The following is a 23,521-nucleotide window of genomic DNA, read 5'->3' as shown; positions in this document are numbered from 1 at the left end:
GGAGAAGAGGGGAGGATGAAGAAGGAGACGAGGGAAAGAGATGAGGGGAGGAGAATAGGGGAGGATTAGGAAGGAGATGAGGGAAGGAGATGAGGGGAGGAGAAGAGGAGAGGATGAAGAAGGAGACGAGGGAAAGAGATGAGCGGAGGAGAAGAGGGGAGGAGACGAGGGGAGAGGAAGGGGAGAGGGGTCTGCTCATTTGATAGGAGGGCTTCTTCTCTCTGAGCCTCCTGCTCTGTTTTCATTTCCTGTTTGTCTGTAATTCCCCAATGAACCTGTGCTTATCTTTTTGACTTCAGGATTCCTTAAATTGATGAAATATTTGATATGTGCCTTCTTATATTTCATCTCTGTCTGACGTCATTTGACTTCCTGTCGCTGTGAGTCCTCCCTCACTCCCTCTCCTCACTCACTTCTTCTCTCCTTGAGCTGTTTCCTCCTGTAACAGTTGAAAAGGTGGAATATACCTTTAAGACCCTCTGTGATGAGGGCGCCGGTAGCCTAGTGGTTGGTGCACGCGCCCCGTGTATGGGAGCTGGGGTCCTCCAAGCGGGGGATCCTGGTTCAAATCTGACCTGTGGCTCCTTTCATGCCATTCCCCACTCTCATTGAGAGGTGTGTGTGGTCCTTTCACTGATTATCATGCTCCTCCTCACTTCTCCTCCTCACCCTTCCTCCTCTCTCCTCTTCTTCACTCCTCCCTCCTCCTCTTCACTCCTCCTCACTTCTCCTCCTCACTCCTCCTCCTCACTCCTCTCTCCTCTTTACTCCTCCTCACTTGTCCTCGTCTCTCGTCTCTCCTCTTCTTCATTCGTCCTCCTCACTCCTCCTCTCTCCCCCTTTTCACTCTATGCCTCCTCCTCTCTCCTCTTATTCACTCCTCCTCATTCCTCCCTCCTCCTCCCTCCTCCTCCTCCTCACCCTTCCTCCTCTCTCCTCTTCTTCACTCCTCCCTCCTCCTCCTACTCACCCTTTCTTCTCACTCCTCTCTCCTCCTCCTCTCTCCTCTTCTTCACTCCTTCCTCCTCCTCACCCTTCCTCTCTCCTCTCCTCTCTCCTCCTCGTCTCTCCTCGTCTTCACTCCTCCTCACTTCTCCTCCTCACTCCTCCTGACTCCTCCTCACTCCTCCTCCTCACTCCTCCTCACTCCTCCTCTCTCCCTTTTCACTCTTTATTCACTCCTCCTCTCTCATCTTCTTCACTCCTCCTCCTCACTCATCCTCCTCACCCTTCCTCCTCTCTCCTCTTTACTCCTCCTCCTCACTTGTCCTCGTCTCTCCTCTTCTTCATTCGTCCTCCTCACTCCTCCTCTCTCCCCCCTTTTCACTCTTTATGCCTCCTCCTCTCTCCTCTTATTCACTCCTCCTCACTCCTCCTCACTCCTCCTCTCTCCCTTTTCACTCTTTATTCACTCCTCCTCTCTCCTCTTCTTCACTCCTCCTCCTCACTCATCCTCCTCACCCTTCCTCCTCTCTCCTCTTTACTCCTCCTCCTCACTTGTCCTCGTCTCTCCTCTTCTTCATTCGTCCTCCTCACTCCTCCTCTCTCCCCCCTTTTCACTCTTTATGCCTCCTCCTCTCTCCTCTTATTCACTCCTCCTCCCTCCTCCTCCTCCTCACCCTTCCTCCTCTCTCCTCTTCTTCACTCCTCCCTCCTCACCCTTCCTCCTCTCTCCTCTTTACTCCTCCTCCTCACTTGTCCTCGTCTCTCCTCTCTCCTCTTCTTCATTCGTCCTCCTCACTCCTCCTCACTCCTCTCTCCTTCTCTTTACTCCTCCTCCTCACTCCTCCTCTCTCCTCTTCTTCACTCCTCCCTCCTCCTCCTACTCACCCTTTCTTCTCACTCCTCTCTCCTCTTTACTCCTCCTCACTTGTCCTCGTCTCTCCTCTCTCCTCTTCTTCATTCGTCCTCCTCACTCCTCCTCACTCCTCTCTCCTTCTCTTTACTCCTCCTCCTCACTCCTCCTCGCTCCTCCTGCAGCAGGACATCAAGAGGTTCAAGGGCACTGCAGACTGCTTCAGCATGTGGAGACAACAGCAGGAATTAGGGAGCGATTATTTAATTTGATATCCATTAATCTCGCTGATGTAATCCTCCTTGTAGCTGTTTCTGTTCCAATCCTCGGGACGAAGGATCAGGCAGCACTTTAATGATTTATCAACTCTCCTTGACGATTACACAAGCATGTGTCTTTGGCTCGCTTATTGAAACCCCGGCCCGTCATAAAGAGACTCGTTCTCTATCGTTCTATAAATATTCTGGACAGCACGACATAAGTCGCTCATAGAGACGATTAGCCCTGATGGCTTTAACCTTTTTAATAAACTCCAGGATGTTTTCACTGCAGGGACGACCCTCCTCGTTTCATTGCTTTAGTTTTTCTGCAAGATCCGGTTCAAACAGTTCCTAAAGGGTTCCTTTAAAGGAGCAATATGTAACTCTGACACCTAGTGTTTAAAATAGCTACTCCAGTCCAAATTCTAAACATTGTAGAGAGCTAATACCGCCTACCTTCTCTGGTCCAAACAAATCCAGAGCATTCAGGACCAGAATCTAAAGTTAGAAGGAGGACATACTGACTGCTGCATTGTTGTCAGAGAAGCCAGCACTTCAACATAGCATGTTTCCTTAATGTCTGATCATATAGTAAGCTCACTTTATCATTTTACTCAGCAGAGATCTCACTGATTGGACCTTTAACATCCCATTCACACCAAAATGTGTACATAACCTCCTCTTCGATTTTTACAAAGTTACAAAGAGAATGTCAGCATTAATGTGAGTCACCTGAAAACGCACTTCCTGTTAACAGAGCACAGCTCACACTTTCAGTATTAGAGGCATTAACTGTACCTGAGTCTCCCCTCCTCTCGTATAAATCTTTACTCAGTATGCGATGCCAAGTACACATGGCTGCAAGGACTTCTGTCCTAATGCATGAGAAAGCTGTAAAATGTTAACACCCTGCCACCATAAATTCATGGAGGACGAGCCCTCTGTGGCTGCAGAAACAGCCTGCTTCTCCGGGGCCAGTCGACACTTTCTGCTTCACACCTCCCTGCAACTTCCCAAACTCAGCACTTCACTTTTTGTGCAGTGTGCTGATTTTAAATTACACCTCGTAGCCTTAAAGCACTGCTAGCTTTGTTCCTGTACAGTATAAAAGTGCAGGAGGCGGACTTAAAGACGTATTATTTTTCATTCATGTGATGTTTATTTGTTTCTGGGATGGTTGGCGCTCACAGACTGGCCGTGCTGCAGCTCTTCATATCAGTGTGATGGAGGAGCTGAAGTCTCCGAGCTGTCAGCCCGTCTTCTCCCTGCACACTCCTCGCCTGATATACGATGCACTATTCATACTGAGATACACAAGTGAGGCCCGATGAATGAGTTGGAGGGGACGTTAGATAAAGTTCAGCCTGTCACTTTTTAACCCGTAGCTACCCGTACAGACGGCGATAGAGCTTTATAGTCAATTAAACAACATGTTATTATCTGGGATTTATCTTTCTATGAATTCTTATTTTAAAGCTTTGTGTCGGTGTGTTTATAGACAAAATACAAGAGTCAGATTTATCTCAAAGTCAATCTTCACAAATTCAAGAAAAATATTTGTTTCCAAATGAAAAGGGGAAACATGTGAACCTCTGATGTTTCAGTTTATTGTCTTTGTTTTCATCCATAAACCGCCAGGACGGCACAAAGTCAGATTCTTTCAAAGGAGTGATATGTAACTCTGACACCTAGTGTTTAAAATGGGTACTGCAGTCTAAATTCTAAACATTGTAGAGAGCTGTCTCCCCCCCTCCTCTCTAGAATAGATGCTCACGCAGGTCACCATGTGGTGGACACTGAAGCTTCAGTGTTTATCCAGCTCTGCATCGGTCTGTAAACCTTTCTGTGTTCTAACTTCTCTCCATTTTTCAAAAGTATCTCCAACATTGATCCTAGTTTGAGCACGTTTCTGCTCGTGGAGCTTATTAGAAACATGCAGAGGCTTTTTAGGTCGGGTACAATCACTTCTATCTGAACCACTTCTCTCGCTGCAACACCTGTTGGTTTGACCTGATAACTGCTCTCATATCTGGCAAACCGAGGGGCATCCAAAACGGCCGTGTGGGGGTGTCTTAAAACCGCCTACCTTCTCTGGTCCAAACAAATCCAGAGCATTCAGGACCAGAATCTAAAGTTAGAAGGAGGACATACTGGCTGCTGCATTGTTGTCAGAGAAGCCAGCACTTCAACATAGCATGTTTCCTTAATGTCTGATCATATAGTAAGCTCAAAGTCTTTATGCTAAGCTAAGCATTTTGTCTCTTGGCTCTAGCTTCATATTTAGCAAACGTGAGAGCGATATTAATCATCTCATCAAACTCTTGGCAACAAATCGAACAAGCATTTTACCAGAATCATAATTTTCAATATGTAAATATTTGTCTTAATCAGAGACGCTATCAGTGTCACCTCATTACATCGACATCCGTCTGAACAGTGCGATACTTTCTTTCTTTAGATTTTGGTTCTTTCAGGGAGCAAGAAATTAGAAAATAAATTTAAGATACCTCAGGGAACTTTTGACGAATGGCTAAGATGAAAAAAGAGACTGAATCAATAAAAACAAAAAGTGACAAATTACAAACTAAATGACTTCATGAATAAATCATGATGCACCCGATATAAATGCAGCTGCAGCTGTGTGGAATCTGTCCAGTTCATTTCTTCTTTACCTGCTGACATTAAATCACTTTGTGAAAATGAATCTACAGAATCCATAAATATAACTCAAGACTGAGAACAAGGCAGGGCAAGACCAAGACATGCCTGAGACCAGAGGGCTCCAAAATCAAGACCAAGACCAAGAAATACCCAAGACCAGAGTACTCCAAGACCAAGACATGACATGCCCAAGACCAGAGTGCTCCAAGACCAAGACCAAGACCAGAGTGCTCCAAGACCAAGACATGATGCCACCGACCAGAGTACTCCAAGACCAAGTCATGACATGCCCAAGACCAGAGTGCTCCAAGACCAAGACCAAGACCAGAGTGCTCCAAGACCAAGACATGCCAGAAACCAGAGTACTCCAAGACCAAGTCATGACGTGCCCAAGACCAGAGTACTCCAAGACCAAGACCAAGACCAGAGTGCTCCAAGACCATGTAATGCCAGAAACCAGAGTACTCCAAGACCAAGTCATGACGTGCCCAAGACCAGAGTACTCCAAGACCAAGACCAAGACCAGAGTGCTCCAAGACCAAGACATGCCAGAAACCAGAGTACTCCAAGACCAAGTCATGACAAAGACATGCCCAAGACCAGAGTGCTCCAAGACCAAGACCAAGACCAGAGTACTCCAAGACCAAGTCAAGACCAAGACATGCCCGAGACCAGAGTGCTCCAAGACCAAGACATGCCCGAGACCAGAGGGCAAGACCAAGGCAGTTCAAAATCGATGCAGGACCAAGACATTAAGGGATGGAAACCGAGTCAAGACCAAGGCAGGGCAAGACCGAGACTAGCCCAAGACCAGAGTTCTCCGAGACCAAGTCAAGACCAAGACCAAGACCGAGACAGCTTTATTCAGGGATCAAGACTGAGTCAAGACCAAGGCAGGGCTGGACTAAGACATGCCAGAGACCTAGATATGAATCCACAGGTCTGATTTGATATCCAGTTTTAAGACTTTATAAATACACTATAATGTTGAGCATGTTGCAGCATGTGGTGTACAAAGCCTGGCCTGCAGAGCTGCTCCAGATTTACTTTATGATGCAACCACTTAATAACTGAACGAGAAAAAAAGACGAGTTTGTTTTATTAAAAGTCGTTTTAACGCCTCGGCGGGTTTAAAGATGAATGTGTTGCTCTTTGAAGTCTGTGAGAGTGACATATCCAGATCCACTCTCAGGTTTTAATAGTGAAATAAAGAGAAATTTATGAGTCTTCTCTTCAGTCTCTTTATCTCTCAGGTTTCCTCAGGCTCAAAGGAAAATTATCTCCTTTTTATGTTTCCTCTCCTCCTCCTCCTCCTCCTCCTCCTCCTCCTCCTCCTCCTCTTCCTCCTTCGCCTCATACCTTCTCATGTCCACCTGTACATGATAAAGAAACGTCTCCTTGTGAAAACACTGCATTGTTGATAATGTTGTGATGGAGTCATTAGTTTGGATCCGTCAGAGAACGAGCATCACTGTACGCTTTGTGTCATGATGAAATATTACAGCAGGTTGAAGCTGAAGGTGAGGATGAAGATGTGAGTGTTTCTGTAGCAGATAAACTATCAGCTCACGCCGAGGACTGTATCTGAGTAAAGATGATATGTTTCTGTTGGAGAATACATGAATATTTTTATGACTGCAGAGAGACGTGGATGTTTTTAAAGGTGTTGATGTTAATCTTTGTGTTCTCCTCCTGCTCCTCCTCCTCAGCGTTGTGTACTGAAGAGTGCGCTCACGGCCGCTGTGTGTCTCCTGATACCTGTCAGTGTGAGCCCGGCTGGGGGGGACTCGACTGCTCCAGTGGTGAGTTCAATTTCACTTTCATATCTGCTTCATCAAGCGGCAACCTCCGGTGCTGAAAAATGAAGCTGATGCCCTAAAATCCTGCAGTTCCTCGAGTGTCCACTAGAGGCTGGCTGCAGCAGCACAGGAAGTCACATACACACCCATTCATAAAAAGCCTGTTTTTACAGCAGAGATTAACATGTTTACAGCCTGGTTCAAAAAAAACTAACAGGTCTGATCAGCTCATGTCTCGATCGGCACACACTGTACGGGGGATGAATGTTTTAATGACTCATCTGTTTTGATTTTATTTAAATGCAGAAATTTTGGTCGACATATTGAACGCAAATCAGAGCCACAGGACTGCATCTCCCAGTGTACACACTCTATGGGCCCAGTAAAACAGAATATCTGAGTACTTTTACACACAGAAGTCAGATTTTTATGCTTCATGGGTCACTGAGCAGCTCCGCCTCCAATGCTGTAGCCATTCATTAGTACATCCATGAACAGAACGCTGCAGGGCTACCAGGGGAGGGCTGCTCTCCAGTGCTGGGAGAAGAGAGTCTATGTAAGAGGTTAGGTAGAAGCTTGAAGCCGTCTGGTGAAATTCTTGGTTTCATATCGGGGAACTATGGCGTGATTTACAGAACAAGCCGTTTAGCGCCCTCTGCAGACTCATCCTGGGATTTCTCCAACATACGTTTACCTCCTGAAAGGAAACTTTGTCCACGTTTAGTTTGGGCATCCAGCATTCTGACACTGACTGACTGTATGTGAGTTTTAAAATTGGGATCAGCAGAATAGGTCAACTCTAATGAACTCTGACTGTTACAATGTTACAATTCACTTAGCAGACGCTTTTATCCAAAGCGACGTACATCACCATTCATACACCGCCACAGTAGCAGCGGGAGCAATGCAGGGTTGAGTGTCTTGCCCAAGGACACATCGGACATGTTGCTCAGCTGGGGATCGAACCCTCAACCTTTCGGTCGAGAGGCGACGACTCCAGCAACTGAGCCACAGCCGCCCTCAGTTTAATGTTCACAGATCGACATTTCAAAGGACAAGAAGTCGTGTGAGGTTAATCTTCTGTGGTGATAAAGAAAGAGCAGGTCGAGGCATAAATACTGAGCGAGAAGAGCTGAAATAGTCTGAGTAAAAGTTGAAGGTGACGGTTGGAGCACAGTATAAAAGAGAGAGAAGTAGAACAAAATGTTGAACCCATTTCTGTCCTGTTGGCTCTGTTTGGACTGAGCCATTTTCTGCCCTCAATCTGTTGTCTTATTTTAGAATAGATCTGAATTCATGTCACATCGGTTGTTGTTTGAAGCTCTGAAGGGGGTCACGAACCAAAAAAAAAAAAAACTTTGCAACCTTTATTTTGAAAGGCTGAACTGGAGGAACTGCAGCTGTCCTGTTTGGACATTTTAACGTGGGGCTCTATGGGGACTGACTCACTGCAGGAGACAGACTCTAGTGGACACTGGAGGAAGTGTATTTTTTTTTTGGATATCGGTTTTAAGCATTTGTTTCGTTTTTCTACACTGAAGGTTTCTGCTTCACATTCTGCTGCTGAAATGTTGAAAATGTTCGAGTTTTGGTTTCTGATCAGCGGCTCTATCAAACCTTGTCGCCCACATCCTGAAATATTTGGGTCAGTTTGTGATGCAGAGCAGAAAAAAACTTTCTCATTGTGGAAATAAAGCTTTTAGTTCTCTATATAAATCTCATTTCCCCTGTCTGGTTCCTCCTCAGCTCCTCTGACTCTGTGGAGTCCAGCTCAGTAAAACCGTGCTGTGTGTGTGTGTGTGTGTGTGTGTGTGTGTGTCTGTGTTGGGGGGATTTGTGGGGGTATTGACACTTAATGAGTCACACAGCCCCTTTAGTCCCTCTTTGTTATTGGTGTGCTCTGCCGGCCCGTTGTTTACCTGTTTTTATTGCTGCCAAGGTGACGGGGGAGGGAGGCCGAGCGGAGGCAGAGGTTAGGTAAATCTTCCTCCACTTAGACTGAGAGGAAGAGGAGCAGAACGTCGATCAACTCGATCTCTAATGTCCGGTTGCCTCTGGAAGTTGAGCTCACTTCTTTAAAGAGCTCGGTTGTTTCTGCATGCATCGATTCAACATGATTTCTTGCTTCATAGAATCCTCTCTGTTCAGGGGAAACATTCACTTCTTACTCTTCTGTCATATTTTCAACCAAGAGCGGCTGCAAGAGAAAGAAAGAGAGAGAGAACACGAATACGCTGGCAACTTTTTGTTACCAAACCGTTGCCAACCGATTTGTGCAATTAAGTCAGTGAGCAGGAGTTTGTCTGCAGTTTTTGGTAATTAAAAACAATAAGTTAGGCCTTGTGTCCACCTCGTGTTTTTACTGGCTAAAAAAAGTGCTGGCTGTGCGTTTGTGAGCCCTTGCATGAGGCTGTTTAATTGTGTTAAGTTAGACCTATTCTGCTGATCCACATTTTAAAACTTCACATACAGTTTCACAGCGCTGGACACCCAAACTAAATGTGGACAAAGTTTCAGATCATGAGGTAAACGTATGTTGGAGTAATCCCAGGATGAGTCTGCAGAGGGCGCTAACATGGGATCATTAAAAAAGTTCAATTTTGACCGATTTCCTAACTGAAGACGAGCAGACTAGTCTGAGTTTGATTTTGCACTTTATCAGCTTTGTATCTAGGAACATCTGTACACTGGACTCGGGAGTCCAGGATGGAGGTGAGGTCGATGACTACACTTCTCTGTGCAAAACTGTCTGTGTGCTTCCATCATGTTTTACAACAAATCCAAACCAATCAGTGATAGATGTACAAAGAACAGATAGGATCCTGTTCATATTTGGCAGATTTGTGCAAAATAACTTTCTTTCTTTCTTTTTTTCTTTTCTTTTTTTATGTTATAAAACTGAACTAGTCTTCACACCTGCAGCTGGTGCGACAGGTGACTGTGAAGACTGGAAAACAAACTAAAAACATATTCCATCTCTGATTAACAAACTGCAGTGTAAAGTCTCCTCATCAAAGTGCTGTGATGGTTTGTCAGGCGCTCATTACCCGGAGAAGAATGTCATTTTCTATAAAGACGCTGCCCAGTCAGACTGAATCGTCCTTCCTGTGGGGATATTGAACCAGTTCTTACACACACTGAGTCTTAATATCCGCACTCTCTCTCCTGATTGGTCAGAGGAGATGGATCCTACGGTCACAGACACATTCATAGCTCCTTCAGGGTTTCATCTTTTCATTGTTTTGTTTTGTAAAACCCTCCGGCTCAGGATGAGAGCTATGGTTTCTTGATGATCTACAGATACACTCTGTTTATCTGCTCAAGCCTGCGATGAATGAATTTAAAGACTTAACCTCTCAAAGGAAGATCAGACGTATCACTGCGTCCTGATTGGTGGACAACGTCTGCTGCTCTAAATTAGACAGATTAAGTAGAGTTTCTTCCAGTTAATTAACAAACAAAAGAACATAATTTGAAGGCCTTCCAAAGGACAAAGTGTCCACTAGAGTCTGTCTCCTGCAGTGAGTCAGTCCCCATAGAGCCCCATGTTAAAATGTCCAACTTTACAGCTGCAGTTCCTCCAGTGTCCACTAGAGTCTGTCTCCTGCAGTGAGTCAGTCCCCATAGAGCCCCATGTTAAAATGTCCAACTTTACAGCTGCAGTTCCTCCAGTGTCCACTAGAGTCTGTCTCCTGCAGTGAGTCAGTCCCCATAGAGCCCCATGTTAAAATGTCCAACTTTACAGCTGCAGTTCCTCCAGTGTCCACTAGAGTCTGTCTCCTGCAGTGAGTCAGTCCCCATAGAGACCCATGTTAAAATGTCCAACTTTACAGCTGCAGTTCCTCCAGTGTCCACTAGAGTTTGTCTCCTGCAGTGAGTCAGTCCCCATAGAGCCCCATGTTAAAATGTCCAACTTTACAGCTGCAGTTCCTCCAGTGTCCACTAGAGTCTGTCTCCTGCAGTGAGTCAGTCCCCATAGAGCCCCATGTTAAAATGTCCAACTTTACAGCTGCAGTTCCTCCAGTGTCCACTAGAGTCTGTCTCCTGCAGTGAGTCAGTCCCCATAGAGCCCCATGTTAAAATGTCCAACTTTACAGCTGCAGTTCCTCCAGTATCCACTAGAGTCTGTCTCCTGCAGTGAGTCAGTCCCCATAGAGCTCCATGTTAAAATGAAGTGAACCGGCACCTCTCCAGCTGCCAGTTCAATGTCCAGGCTTTGTCCACAGTGGGATTTGAACTGGTGACCCTTGGGTTCCAAACCCAAGTCCCTGCAGGCTGAGCTACTGCCGCCCCTAAATGAGCGACTGAACAAGATATCAAAAAGAAAACATGAGAATGTGTAGTGTCCATAAACATGCTTCACTTTACTACGGGTCCCAGACTTTCAATCAAACCAGCACTCCTTAAGTTTTATCTACCGAACAATATACCACCGCTTGATTTAAATGCTCCTTTATGACCTCATGTTGGAGAAAAGAGGGGGGGAAGTGGCTCCAGTCTGGTCCCCGTTGTTATGTATCTCAGCTTGTTTATGCAGTGAAGAGGATGCATGCAAAGCACAAAGAATAAGGGGGAGCTTTCAAGTTGCATGCAGCCTACTGTATAGGACGCAGCCCATTTTTTAGATGAAAGGTACTAAAAGAGAATCTTATGGTATTTACACTGTCTGGGTTTACATTATAGTGGGGTCATGTCTAAGTTCAGGTGTGTGAGAGGACTTCAGAGAGGACACTGAGAGGAGAAGAGACGGAGGACACAGGATTGTCCTCTGCGTTGTCTTCCTCTGAAGCTAACCAGATTAGCTGAGAGTCGATGTTTGAGCCTCAGCAGCCTCCAAACTCTCAAACTCCAAGTCCAGGGGAAGAACTTTGTTGCTCTGCCAACTTTATAAATAGCTCTGACTGAAAGGAAGTGAAGCAGCGAGAGGATGAGACGGACAAGGGCGGTAGAGCTGACGTCGGCAGAGGACTCATACCATAGGAGAATAAGTGATAGATAAGTACAAATGAAGACAAAGTAATTATCATGTGAAGATGGTGATTATGGTGGGAGAGATTATCAGGAGGAGATGAAGGGAGAGAAGAATGCACTTAAAGACGGTACAGATCCTTAAAGGAGACATGCAGGCCTCGACGTAGGCGACGTATTAATTGAATAAGTGATTAACAGTGATTAGAGCTGAGCTGCAAGACTTCATTTCTGCAGAGGTGAACGAGTCGTGAAGTTCTCTCAAACTTTTACTGGAAAGTTTGTTTCACTCAGAAGAACTGAAGCCAAAAAGAGACGAGTTGTAACAGCAGACGCATCATTTCGCCCTTAATCTCCAGCCCCGCGTTTCCCTCGAACCGTCGGTGATGAATCCGGCAACCCGTCTCCATTTGTTGCCATGGAAACGAACAAAGCCCGAGCACATAACATTAAGAAAACCTTTTACTGATGAGATACCAGGAGGACTTCAAAGAATACTTTGGTTGTTTGGGTCTCTGTAATGGAGGAACTTTGACCCTCAGACACACACAAACTTTTTTAACGAGTACATGTGTACGCACGGAGCACGTTTGAGTACTTTCTGTACACACGTTTAGGTTCCATGTTTTTACCACGGGATCCTATTTTAATGTTTGAAGAGGAGTCTGCGGCTCAGAAACAGGATGTACTGGCTTCAGGGAAATCTTTGATTAGAGCCTAAAAGTTGTTTTTACATAAAACATTACAACAACAATCTGTAACTCCTTCTCCTTCAAACAGTCGATCTAATGGAACAATAACCTCCAACAGGGAGAAGCGTCTCTCTCATGTCCCCGCTCGCCTGTTTTCAGCACTATGTAACTTTGTCAGTGTGTCGAGGTCGTCTGGTGAGAAGTGCGTACGGCTACAAAGCAGCCAGTTAGCCCGTCTCTGTACTGTTTGATACAACGACTGAGAGAGAGAGAGAGAGAGAGCGAGCGAGCGAGAGAGAGAGAGAGGGAGAGAAAGAGAGAGAGAGAGCGAGAGAGAAAGAGAGAGAGCGAGCGAGAGAGAGAGGGAGAGAAAGAGAGAGCGAGAGAGAGAGAGAGAGAGAGAGAGAGGGAGAGAAAGAGCGAGCGAGAGAGAGAGAGAGAGCGAGCGAGAGAGAGAGAGAGAGCGAGAGAGGGAGAGAGAGAGAGAGAGAGTGAAAGAGGGAGAGAGAGAGAGAGAGAGCGAGAGAGAGAGAGAGAGAGCGAGAGAGGGAGAGAGAGAGAGAGGGAGAGAGAGAGAGAGAGAGCGAAAGAGGGAGAGAGAGAGAGCGAGAGAGAGCAAGAGAGAGAGAGAGAGAGAGCGAAAGAGGGAGAGAGAGAGAGAGAGCGAGAGAGGGAGAGAGGGAGAGAGAGAGAGAGAGAGAGAGCGAAAGAGGGAGAGAGAGCGAGAGAGAGCAAGAGAGAGAGAGAGCGAGCGAGAGAGAGAGAGAGAGAGAGCGAGAGAGGGAGAGAGCGAGCAAGAGAGAGAGAGAGAGAGAGAGAGAGAGCGAGCGAGAAGCCGGACTAGATGAATTATTGGACAGACCGTTGCATGTTTGTGAGATCTTCAGGAAGCAGTAGGCTGCAGGTCTGACACCGAGCTAACTAGGTTAATGCACCATGTGTGATTTATACTTCCACGTCCAATCTATGATGTCACATACGCTGTAGCACCGTACCTACGCATGCACCTCCTCAAAAATGTAACTCTGCGTCGAAACATCCCAGACAGCGATTCACGTGATTGGTCCGCTGGCTAGCATCGTGTTTTCTGCATTCAGCGTCCTCCGACGTCTCCTCTTTTTCAATAATTGCAGTAAAATCAACCGGCGCTCGATATTAATCACCTCCAACATAATACGCTCGGCTTCAGTCGCCATGGTTTCCTGAACTTAAAAAAGCAGAGGATGTGGCGGGAGTAGAAACTGAAATGTAACCAGCATAGACATGTGAGTGTGAGTGTTGCAGAGCTAAGCAGACACACCAACATACCAATGTAGAGCTAGAGTTGATGCAGGATTAAAGGGACACTTCACCCGTTGAAACATGAATGTAGTGGAAATGTGAAATACATTTTGAAGTTGGTGCCTTCTTGGCCGAGAAAAGGCAGAAAGTGTCTTTTTGGTTCATGTGGATGAAAGACACCAACTCCCAGAATGCACAGCACCGCAAACCACTCCCACTGAAGCTAGGGTCCCGGTCCTCTATTTACAGACATTTATTACAACACATACGACCATTTCCTCAACTGATTCCAAGATTTCTTCCAGAAGGAATTGGCATCTTGTAAATTCCTGTCAGAAAACAGACTCTGTGTCTGTGTCCATAGACAAACAGTGAGGCTCCTTTTGCAGACAAGAAATACAAAGATTTCCCGTCTCAGGGGAAAATGAGGGCGGGATGCATGACCATTCAGAAATACTACCAGGTTTCTAATGATACAAAGATTAATGCAAATGGCTGAAGTTTCCCTTTAAGCGTGTGTTACGACCTTGTGTGAGCGCCAAAGTGCACCAAACCTAATTCCTGCATCATGTTGCTTTCAGCTTCTCACTCCGACCTCCTGTGCCGTACTGAGTGTTACTTTGAAGGTTTCTATAAATCTGCGTATGTGTGAAGTGGATTGCTGAGACTATAGCGGCTGTCAGCATGGGCGCTCGCTTACTTAGCCTGCACAATTATCAGAGCTGGACTCGCACGAGATACACGTCACACACACACACACACACACACACACACACACACACACGCACACAGGGAAAGTGGCTCACAAACTGCAGCTGGACACACACTCTCACAGAGCGGCCTTCAGTGATGGATCTCCCTCTCTGAGCTGCAGAAGAAGTGCTCTCAGAGTCTCTTTCTCTCTCTCTGGCTTCCTGTTGGAGGAGTCCGTCAAGGTGTGCAGCGACATAATGCCGCCTGTTCTTCTCTTTTCTCTCTCAGCTTATCTCGCCGTGCCACTCTCCAGCTCCACTGTACTCAATCCATACAGATCCATTTCTGAGCAGCTCTGCCTCGGCGCCGGCTTTGATTTGTGTTTGTGAGCTTGTTTTGTCCCCTCGCTCTCACACACACACTGTTCGCTACACCTTCTCCTTTTTTTAGTTTAGTCATCATGACACACTTTCATACTTACACATACATAGTTATATTTGCACCTCTCTGGTTATTGGGGCGTAATGAAGACATTTTATTCCTGCGTCTCCATGTTTGAGATCACAGCTGATGCAGGCAGGAAAACAGAGATCAGAGTCCTGAAGAGATCCTGATGACAGCCTGGATAGAGACGCGCTGGTTGCAGACACAGACTCCCTCCTCGCCGCCTTTTTCCTCCAATTATTGTGGCGTTTAATGCAGAATGTTTTGAAATCTGAGTCTGAGGATGTGTTAGCGCGACGAGCTGAAGCATCACACAAAACAAGAATCCATTTGATTCTGTCACACGGGGGAGTGTCTCTGACCTGCAACGATGATCCTTTAAACTCGCAGCTCAGGTGTTCAACGACTGTGAAACAAGAAGGCGAGAGGTAACAATTACTGCAGGGTGTAATTATCCTCAGAAACACACACACAGGCACACACACACACACGCTGCACATCGTCCTGGAGGGCTCTTGCACGTGTTTAGCTTTAGTGTTTTAGTGTGTTCACAGCTATGAAGACTTCATCGATAAACCCCAGCAGACTTTTTTACACAGATATTGAAGGATCAGTCCGCTGAGTCATTGAAGGACACTGAAAGACTCCAGACTTACAGCTCTAAAGGAATATCAGCGGGAAAATTGCTGTCAATCAATTCTATGGTCTCTACATCCTGAGAGTTGAGCAGTTTGAACATGAATAATATTCAGATTTTAGAGATTAACTGATCGAAACTGTGCAGAAATAGCAACTTCAAGATGCGGATTTGTGAAAACGTGTAAAGTCAAACTTTCAGGTCAGGTCCGTCCTCAAGAGGAGAAAACTTTGAGTGTCGGGAAGTCAGAGAAATCTAAATCTACTCTTTTCTTAAATTCACAGGGATATGAGAAAGGCGGGAATTTTGCTCGCTCAAGTCATTTGCATCTCCTGTCTTCAAGTTTGTATCGTCACAGCGGCGCAAAGACTCCAAATCCCTTTGTTCTAAACACAGCTTAAATATCCACATCAGAACCTTTTACTTTGGGAAACATACCGTCCCACTACTCTCTGTCTTTGGGGACACACTTCAGGAGTAGCCGGTGATTTAGAGGGGAAATGAGTGTCATGGTGTGTGGGGTTAAAAGACAGAAACAAGGAGACAGAGGTGTGATTTAAGGACGGGAGTGCAGAGACGGACGTGACATGTTTCCAGAAGAGGCGAGTTTTCAATCCCCATGGGGTCCACAGGCAGTGACTCTGCAGTCTTGAATGGGACGGGAAGGTCGTCCCTCCGTTGGGAGACGAGAGGGAACAAAGCTGAGGCGGCCTGGAGGTAATTCAGCGCAGGAGAGGAGGAACTTAAGCTCCCTGTACGAGCCGATAGGCTGCGACACACTCAATACCAGACAAAGCGCCCGGAGAGCCCCCGGCGTGCAGGTCGGCCTTCCATGAAGATTACTTGTGTTACAATTACTCGGCAGGGCTCACTCATCCACACTTCTTCAGTGTGTTTAAATAAAGGCACAAACTCAAGGTCCTCAGTGGCGGATACGTCAGAGTCAGCAGGACACACACGTCGTTTTAATAGAACTGAACTCTGATTAAAAACAGAAGTGGATGAAGCATTTTATTTTTTTAAAGGGAAGCATACTGCCTCTAACCTGCATTATTTCTACTGTCCATCAGGGGGCGTCTCAGCTGTCTACAGAAAGCAGTCATTCCACCAGATGTGTGTTCGGTCCGTCTCCGCTTCGGCTCAGCAGCTCGCTCTGATTCTGCCTCGTGATCTTTGACAAAACTCCCTCCCGTTCCATTATTCTCTCCAGTGTGCCACATAAACGAAGCGAGCCGTCAGAGTTCAACACGTTCGTTCGGTTCCGTTCTGGATCCATAATCCGGTTCAGCTCAGACGGGGAGGTTAATGAGAGGTCACTGAAGACGTTTCCACGACAACCCTCAGAGGAGAAAAGTCAGCTGTGCTTTAAAGAGGGATTAACTTGAAGAACAGCGACATGTTCAAATATGTTTCTGCATTGTTGGATTAATCTTTGACATTTACATCGATACAAAGAGACTCTCTGGAAGATGATCTGTTTTAACTCTCTGAAACAAAGAGAGAGAAACATCCAATCAATTTCCTGCATATTATGAAGGGGCGTGTCCACAGGGGGGCTGCATGGGCCTCACTTGAAATCGAATTGGCCACCCCAAAATCCAAATCTATTTGTCTAATCAGAGGCGGGACTTAAGTACAACTCAACTATTCTGGATGTTTTCAACATGCTTGTGGTCATGCTTTCAGTTTGGAATTTTTTTTTTTCCAATCAAATACTCGTACACACGGTCGAACTTGAAGTGGACGTACATGCCAGTAAATGTGATTTTGCACGTTAGACAGCGAGCAATAGTGTGCATGCAACTTTCTAAGTACTTAAAGGCAGGGTTGGTAATTTTTGAAAACTAGCATGATTTTGAAAGTAGCATTCCCTCAGTGCTCCGTCTGCATGTGTTGTTGTTCTGTGATTGGTTGTGTTTCATCAAACGTCGTAGTGATCGTTTTCACACTTACATCCAGAGTGAGGAACATTCAGTCTGTCGTCATCTCTTCTTCTCTGATCGTGCGCCTGCAGCGCTCCCTCCCTGCAGCCGTGTCTCTCTCAGCTGTGCTCCTCCTTCAGTCCTCCTCTCTGAACTCCCTCCGCTCCTCATTAGCGTGGAGTTCATTAGCCGCTAATACCAGCTGCCCGAGTTTGAGGAGGTGAACGTGGGGGGGTCAGCGGACATTAACGGGCCCATCCTCTGAGCTTCATCCGACTCTGAACCCCATTCAGGAGAATATTAGCCTTTTATGACAGTGTGTGTGTATGTGTGTGTTTGTGTGTGTGTGTGTGTGTGTGTGTGTGTGTGTGTGTGTGTGTGTGTGTGTGTGTGTGTGTGTGTGTGTGTGTGTGTGTGTGTGTGTGTGTGTGTGTGTGGTTACCCAACAGACGGAGAGTCGTTGAGTGCAGCTCTACAGGAAGTGTGTGTGTAGAGGAGCAGTGAGAGAGATTTACTGATGGAGATCAAGGGATGCACAGAGGAGGTGTGTGTGTAGGTGTCCGTGTGTGTGTGTGTGTGTGTGTGTGTGTGTGTGTGTGTGTGTGTGTGTGTGTGTGTGTGTGTGTGTGTGTGTGTGTGTGTGTGTGTGTCAGGGAGAACAGCACCTGTTGTTACTTTAAGCTCGTTGGAGTCGGAGCACTCTTGATGGCGGTGCAGAGACCCGTCTGGATTTGTGATTGTTGTTGTTTTTGGGTCGTTTCTGAATGAATCTGTACAGCACATCACACACGACAGAACCGTTTGAATCCATCATTACTTGTAGCTGTGTGTGGGCTCACACACAGGCTCTTCGGGGGGAACTGAGGCGTCTTTAGGATGCGCGGGTGACGAGCGTCGTTCAGTAACGATGTGTTTGTGTTCGTGCATTTCCCAAAAGTAATGAAAAACTGTAACCGCAGCATCACAGATGTAAAGTGAAAGTGAGAGATTCTGTCACTGCAAACACGTCGTGTAGGTTGAAGATATGCAGATTATTTCATCGTCCTTGAAGTGCAGCACCTGCCATGTTGAAACAGAAGTGTAACCGTCCCGTGACTTGCTTTAATATGAACTGTGAGTCTGCAGGATGTTGTGTTTTTTAGTAGACCTGCGGTGATGTGTGTTTCTGTATTGCCCCCTGCACGCCTGGAAGTCCCGGCAACCCCTCGGTAGCTTCGGTTTTTCTTAATATTAGCTAAAACAGGTGGGGCAAACGACCCCGTCTGCAGCGATGTAGCTTAGCTCCAGCAAACTCTCCTTAAAGGGGCGGAGCTGACCAAATCACCAGACTCTGATTTAGGCGCCTGAGGCTGAGCTTCAGCCCGATGTTCGAGTGGCTGTCGCTGAGCTAGCCTAGCTTATCACGGCAGATAGGCGATCTGTCATACTGAACAGGAAGTCGGCGTTTTCCAAAGAGCTCCAGGAGAGAGTTACAGCCTCCTTTCCTTTCAGAACCTGCCAGTGAACATGTTGCGTTTACCACACACTGCTAGCGTTCACACTCAGCCGCCACACAGTGGAAATGCCGATATATGGGGCCGTATTTAAAAGAGGGAACGCAAACGGTGGGTGCAGACAGGAAGTAGAACTGTTACGGTCTACTTCAGCGACGCTAACGCCGCTGACAACCGACTTTAAGGAGCTGCTCAGGAGGAAACCTTTAGCGACCGCCTAGTGTGGCCAGAGCAGGTCACATATCTGTACGGGTCCATGGTCAAATTAAAGGAACACATAATAGAGTGTGTGTGTGTGTGTGTGTGTGTGTGTGTGTGTGTGTGTGTGTGTGTGTGTGTGTGTGTGTGTGTGTTTACAGAGGCTGCCACTCTTCTGAATGTTTATCCTGCCACTTCATTTAGGTCTGGAGTGATAACACACACAGCCTGAGGGGTGCTGCTCGACCTGACCACAGCCACACACACACACACACACACACACACACACACACACACACACACACACGCTCGACCTGCTTCACTGCAAAGTCCAATTAGCGTCCGCAGCAGCATCAGCATCAGCACGCCTCCTGTGTGCGTTTGGTCAAAATTAATTTACCAACAGACTTTTTAATCACACTTCAGTGCGGCCCCCGAGGAAACGACCGACTGCCTGACGGGCGCCGTGCTCGGCCGCGTGTCCGTCTCTTCACACTCACAGCTCACATTCAGACGCAGGACGGGCCGAGTCGTGAGCGGAAGAAAAAACGATCCTTCAGCTTCGTTAAATTACAGCGAGAAACACGAGAGCAGCTTCGGCCCTGTCCGCTGAAAAAGAAAAAAAAGCTCAAATGTCAGCGAGCTTTTCTTTTTGTCTTTGATAATATTTTTCAGACATTTATAACGGGAGAAAGAGTCAAATACTCGTAGCTGCATATTGGAATATCAATCCTCGTCCAGCAGAAGGTTAAATGTGTCCAAAGATTATGAAGAGTGTGAAAGTCTCTGTCTGTGAATCTTTTAATAAGTCATAGGAGCATGATTAGAAATACTCACGGCTCTGATCTCATCTCTGGTACAGCTGAAAGTCGCAGTTCAGACTCGGTAAAGTTTGATGAAACCACTTCATTAATGTCGCTGAGACTCTACAATCAATCAGTCTGTGTGCAAAAGTCGAACATTTTCTTTCACTTAATGTCAAAGTGGACGTCTTCAGGCTGCGTCCACCTGGGAGGAGAGAGACCACGGGGTAGACCCAGAGCTCGCTGGAGGGATTATCCCGTCTGGCCTCGGATTAGAGGAAGAAGATGGAGGGAATAATGTCAAAGTGTCTGATATGACCACCTGTCAGGTATTTAAGACAGAGATGATAACTTTATCGTGGATGTTTAAAGTTACTCCTTTATTCACCGGATTATAAAAGCTTTTGTTAAAATCACCTTTATGATACCTGAAGAAGTCTAGACTAGTCTGAGATATGCAGCACACTCCTCTGAGGAGCTGAATGCACCGAGGTGGGAGACACAAGGACGCCGGTTTGATTTGAGAGCATGGAGAGGAAAACAAATCGCATATAATCTTTAAAAAAAAAAACCATAAAATTTATCAAAGTTAAGAATCTCATTAAAGGAGCAGTATGTAACTCTGACCCCTAGTGTTTAAAATGGGTACTGCAGTCTAAATTCTAAACATCATAGAGAGCTGTCTCCCCCCCTCCTCTCTAGAGTTGATGCTCACACAGGTTGCCATGTGGTGGACACTGAAGCTTCAGTGTTTATCCAGCTCTGCATCGGTCTGTAAACCTTTCTGTGTTCTAACCTCTCTCCATTTTTCAAAAGCATCTCCAATATTGATCCTAGTTTGAGCACGTTTCTGCTCGTGGAGCTTATTAGAAACATGCAGAGGCTTTTTAGGTCGGGTACAATCACTTCTATCTGAACCACTTCTCTTGCCCGCTTCCATCGCTGCAACACCTGTTGACCTGATAACTGCTCTCATATCTGGCAAACAGAGGGGCGTCCAAAACGGCCGTGTGGGGGGGCCTTAAAACCGCCTACCTTCTCTGGTCCAAACAAATCCAGAGCATTCAGGAGCAGAATCTAAAGTTAGAAGGAGGACATACTGACTGCTGCATTGTTGTCAGAGAAGCCAGCACTTCAACATAGCACACACACACACATACTGTGTACAACAATCGGGGGGCGTGGCCAGATTTAAGGCTTGTCAGCACTGACTCTTTGTCCAAATACTTTTTAAGTCAGTGGTGTCACTACAGTTATTTTACTGCTCCCGATCGCGTTTTTATGAAACGTTTTTGGAGACGTCCTGATACATGGCGTCGATGATGATCAAAATATGCAACGTTGGATCTCTTCATAGACGTTTAAAAATCAAAGCAGAGTAATTGTATCTTCTTCTCAGTGTGTTTAGTTTGTGCTTCGGCTGCTCTGTGAAGAAATTGTAGAAAATAAACTCCATCAGAAAAACGGATTTCAGACCCTCAGAGTCCGCCTCTCCCTCTCTCTCTCTCTCTCTCTCTCTCCCTCTCTCTCTCTCTCTCCCTCTCTCTCTCCCACTGGACGTCATCAATCTTCCGTCGGAGAGTCGGAGCAGAAATGGAGCGACTCCTCACCTCGGAAACCTTTCCATTACCCATTTTCCCTCTGATGCCACGTGAGCCCACGCCGGCCGAACCTCGTGAGCGACATGCCATTAAAGAATATAACGACTCTGCCCTCTCTCTCCTTCTCTCTCGCTCGCTCTCTTTCTGCGCTCTCTGATTAATTCCCGGACTAACTTGTTTATCGTCCTGCCGCCTTTCAACTGAAGTGGCCGGCAGAATAGATCCCTCTGCTCCCCACACGGCTGACTTCACTTTGACTTTGAGAACGGCCGGGAATTATTCATCGCCTGTCTCCGTCCTCCACTTTTCATTTAAGCGGAGAAGAAGAGCGCTATCTCGGCCTCCCCACTCTCATCATTTACTCTTCCTCTCCTCTTTCAGTCATTTTGCACTTCAAGCCGTCTTGACCTTTTTCTAAAGTGGCCTCGAGGAGCAGAGGAGGAGCCGCTGTGACCTCCAGTGAGAGAGGAAGGTAGCTCTGTTGATTCCTTAAATCCGGCAGAGAGAGAGCGAGAGAGAGCGAGAGAGAGAGAGAGAGAGAGCGAGCGGCTCAGAGGACCCTCAGGGTTCAGCACTTCACTGATCCCTGAAGGAGGATCGTCCTCCAGCTGAAGAGGACAATAAACCAAAACAGAGTGCAGGAAGGTGAAGCATGCCAGCGGTTGTTCTTTTACTGTTCACGCACATTAACATCAGCAGTGTGGAGCGAGCAGGAGGACAAGGAGTAAATACAGTAAAAACCTGCTTGTTGTGTCAACAGAGCCACTTTATATCAACCAATATCTCTTCATATAATAATCATCTTCAACCACTTTAAATAAGTCTCAGAGCTCCTCAAAACATGTGTGTGAAGTTTCTCGTTCTAAATCCACTCTGATCCTGTATTTGATCATGTCTATAAACTCCTCTATTTCAGCCCTGCTCAGAACAGGCTGTTTCTGTGTCTGTATCTTTAAATATGTAAATGAGCAGTGTCTGACCACGCCCCCTCTCTGGAAGGGCTTGTGTGTCTGGGGCTTTCTCGCTCCACGTCCTATTGTTTACGGTGAGAAGGCAGACTCAGAGGGCAGAACAAACACCTAGCTGTGGGAGTGTCACCCACCTGGGGGAGGGGCTACTGCCCTTTGTGATGTCATGAAGGGAAACTCTCCAAACGGCCTGTTTGAGCACACATTTTCTGAAAAGTGGAGCAGGTAGAAGACGGAGAGGATGGACTTTTCTCATCATTGGGGGGTTTGTAGACAGACTAGAGACACATGTTAGAATTAGAGAAACATGGTGAATATGTGACCTTTAAAGGAGTAGAGACTTTAAAGCTGCTCTAATCGAACATCTTACCTGATTTTACCACCTGACCTACGCTTTACATTTATGTATTTACAGCGCAGAGTTAGAGCACAGAGAGTTACAGCATAACGCTGAAGTTCACCTCGGATACTTTTATGTCTTTCAGCTTATTTTGTTCACCTTCTGTGACCTGTCATGTTGCTGCTCTGCGTCTCATTGTCTCTGCTGCAGGTATCTGTAGTCTTGAAATGAAAAATATGAATTACTTTTTAAACTTCCCTCACACTGACAGCAGACAGACGGAGCTGCAGATGTTTACCTTTTGGAGTTTGTGGAGACGAAAACAAGAGTGAAGAACGATTCTCTGCTCCCCGCTCCAAATTAATGATGCTGCTGTGTGTGCAGGATCTTTACCAAAAAGACAGAGATCAAGTTTTTAAGCTCAAAATTCTTGTGGTTACAGCTGATGTGCTGCGTCCTTTCTGGTAACAAAGATAGGAGAGTCCATCATCATCGGGGGGGCAAGGAGTTCTTAGACCTGAACTCACATTCACACCCAGAGTCTGCATGAGAGGAGACCATTAAAACACAATTAACACCCGGGACATCAAGCCTGCCTGGCGCACACACACAGCCAACGATCAAACATCTCATGCATCACTTTGCAAAGCTGCTGCTGACGACGGCTAATGACACCGAAAAAAAAAGTAAAAGTGCAAAGTGAGGAAGAGTGTGAGGGGTTTTAAATCACTGCAGGCCTGATGTGTTTACCCAGAGGTCTTAAAATGACCGTTTGTAACATTGATTAACGCCGTGTTGACTCTCCCGGCTTATTATCTGGACACCAAAATGGCCTCATTACAGAGGGAATCTGTGAAAACTCAATCACAGCGACGCACACACAAACACACAAACACACACACGCGGTCACATCAAGTCAGTCAGTGTCACAATAAACCGACGCTTTATTCCCGGCCTGTGAGCGGT

The 23,521-nt window shown here is 46.4% G+C and overlaps 1 protein-coding gene across 2 annotated transcripts in view; it reads left to right on the top strand.

Moving 5' to 3' along the window:
* The window catches only part of LOC132976108 (multiple epidermal growth factor-like domains protein 11), a 117,606-nt gene that overhangs the window by 44,754 nt on the left and 49,331 nt on the right, over positions 1 to 23,521 (top strand). For both annotated transcript variants that reach the window (XM_061041043.1, XM_061041034.1), the window contains exon 6: positions 6,426 to 6,518. In XM_061041043.1, coding sequence (XP_060897026.1) covers positions 6,426 to 6,518 — 93 coding nt within the window. The remainder of the gene's footprint in view (positions 1 to 6,425; positions 6,519 to 23,521) is intronic.

This window comes from Labrus mixtus, chromosome 1 (genome assembly GCF_963584025.1).
Source record: "Labrus mixtus chromosome 1, fLabMix1.1, whole genome shotgun sequence".
NCBI lineage: Eukaryota > Metazoa > Chordata > Actinopteri > Labriformes > Labridae > Labrus > Labrus mixtus.
This window is presented reverse-complemented; position numbering and strand designations above follow the sequence as displayed.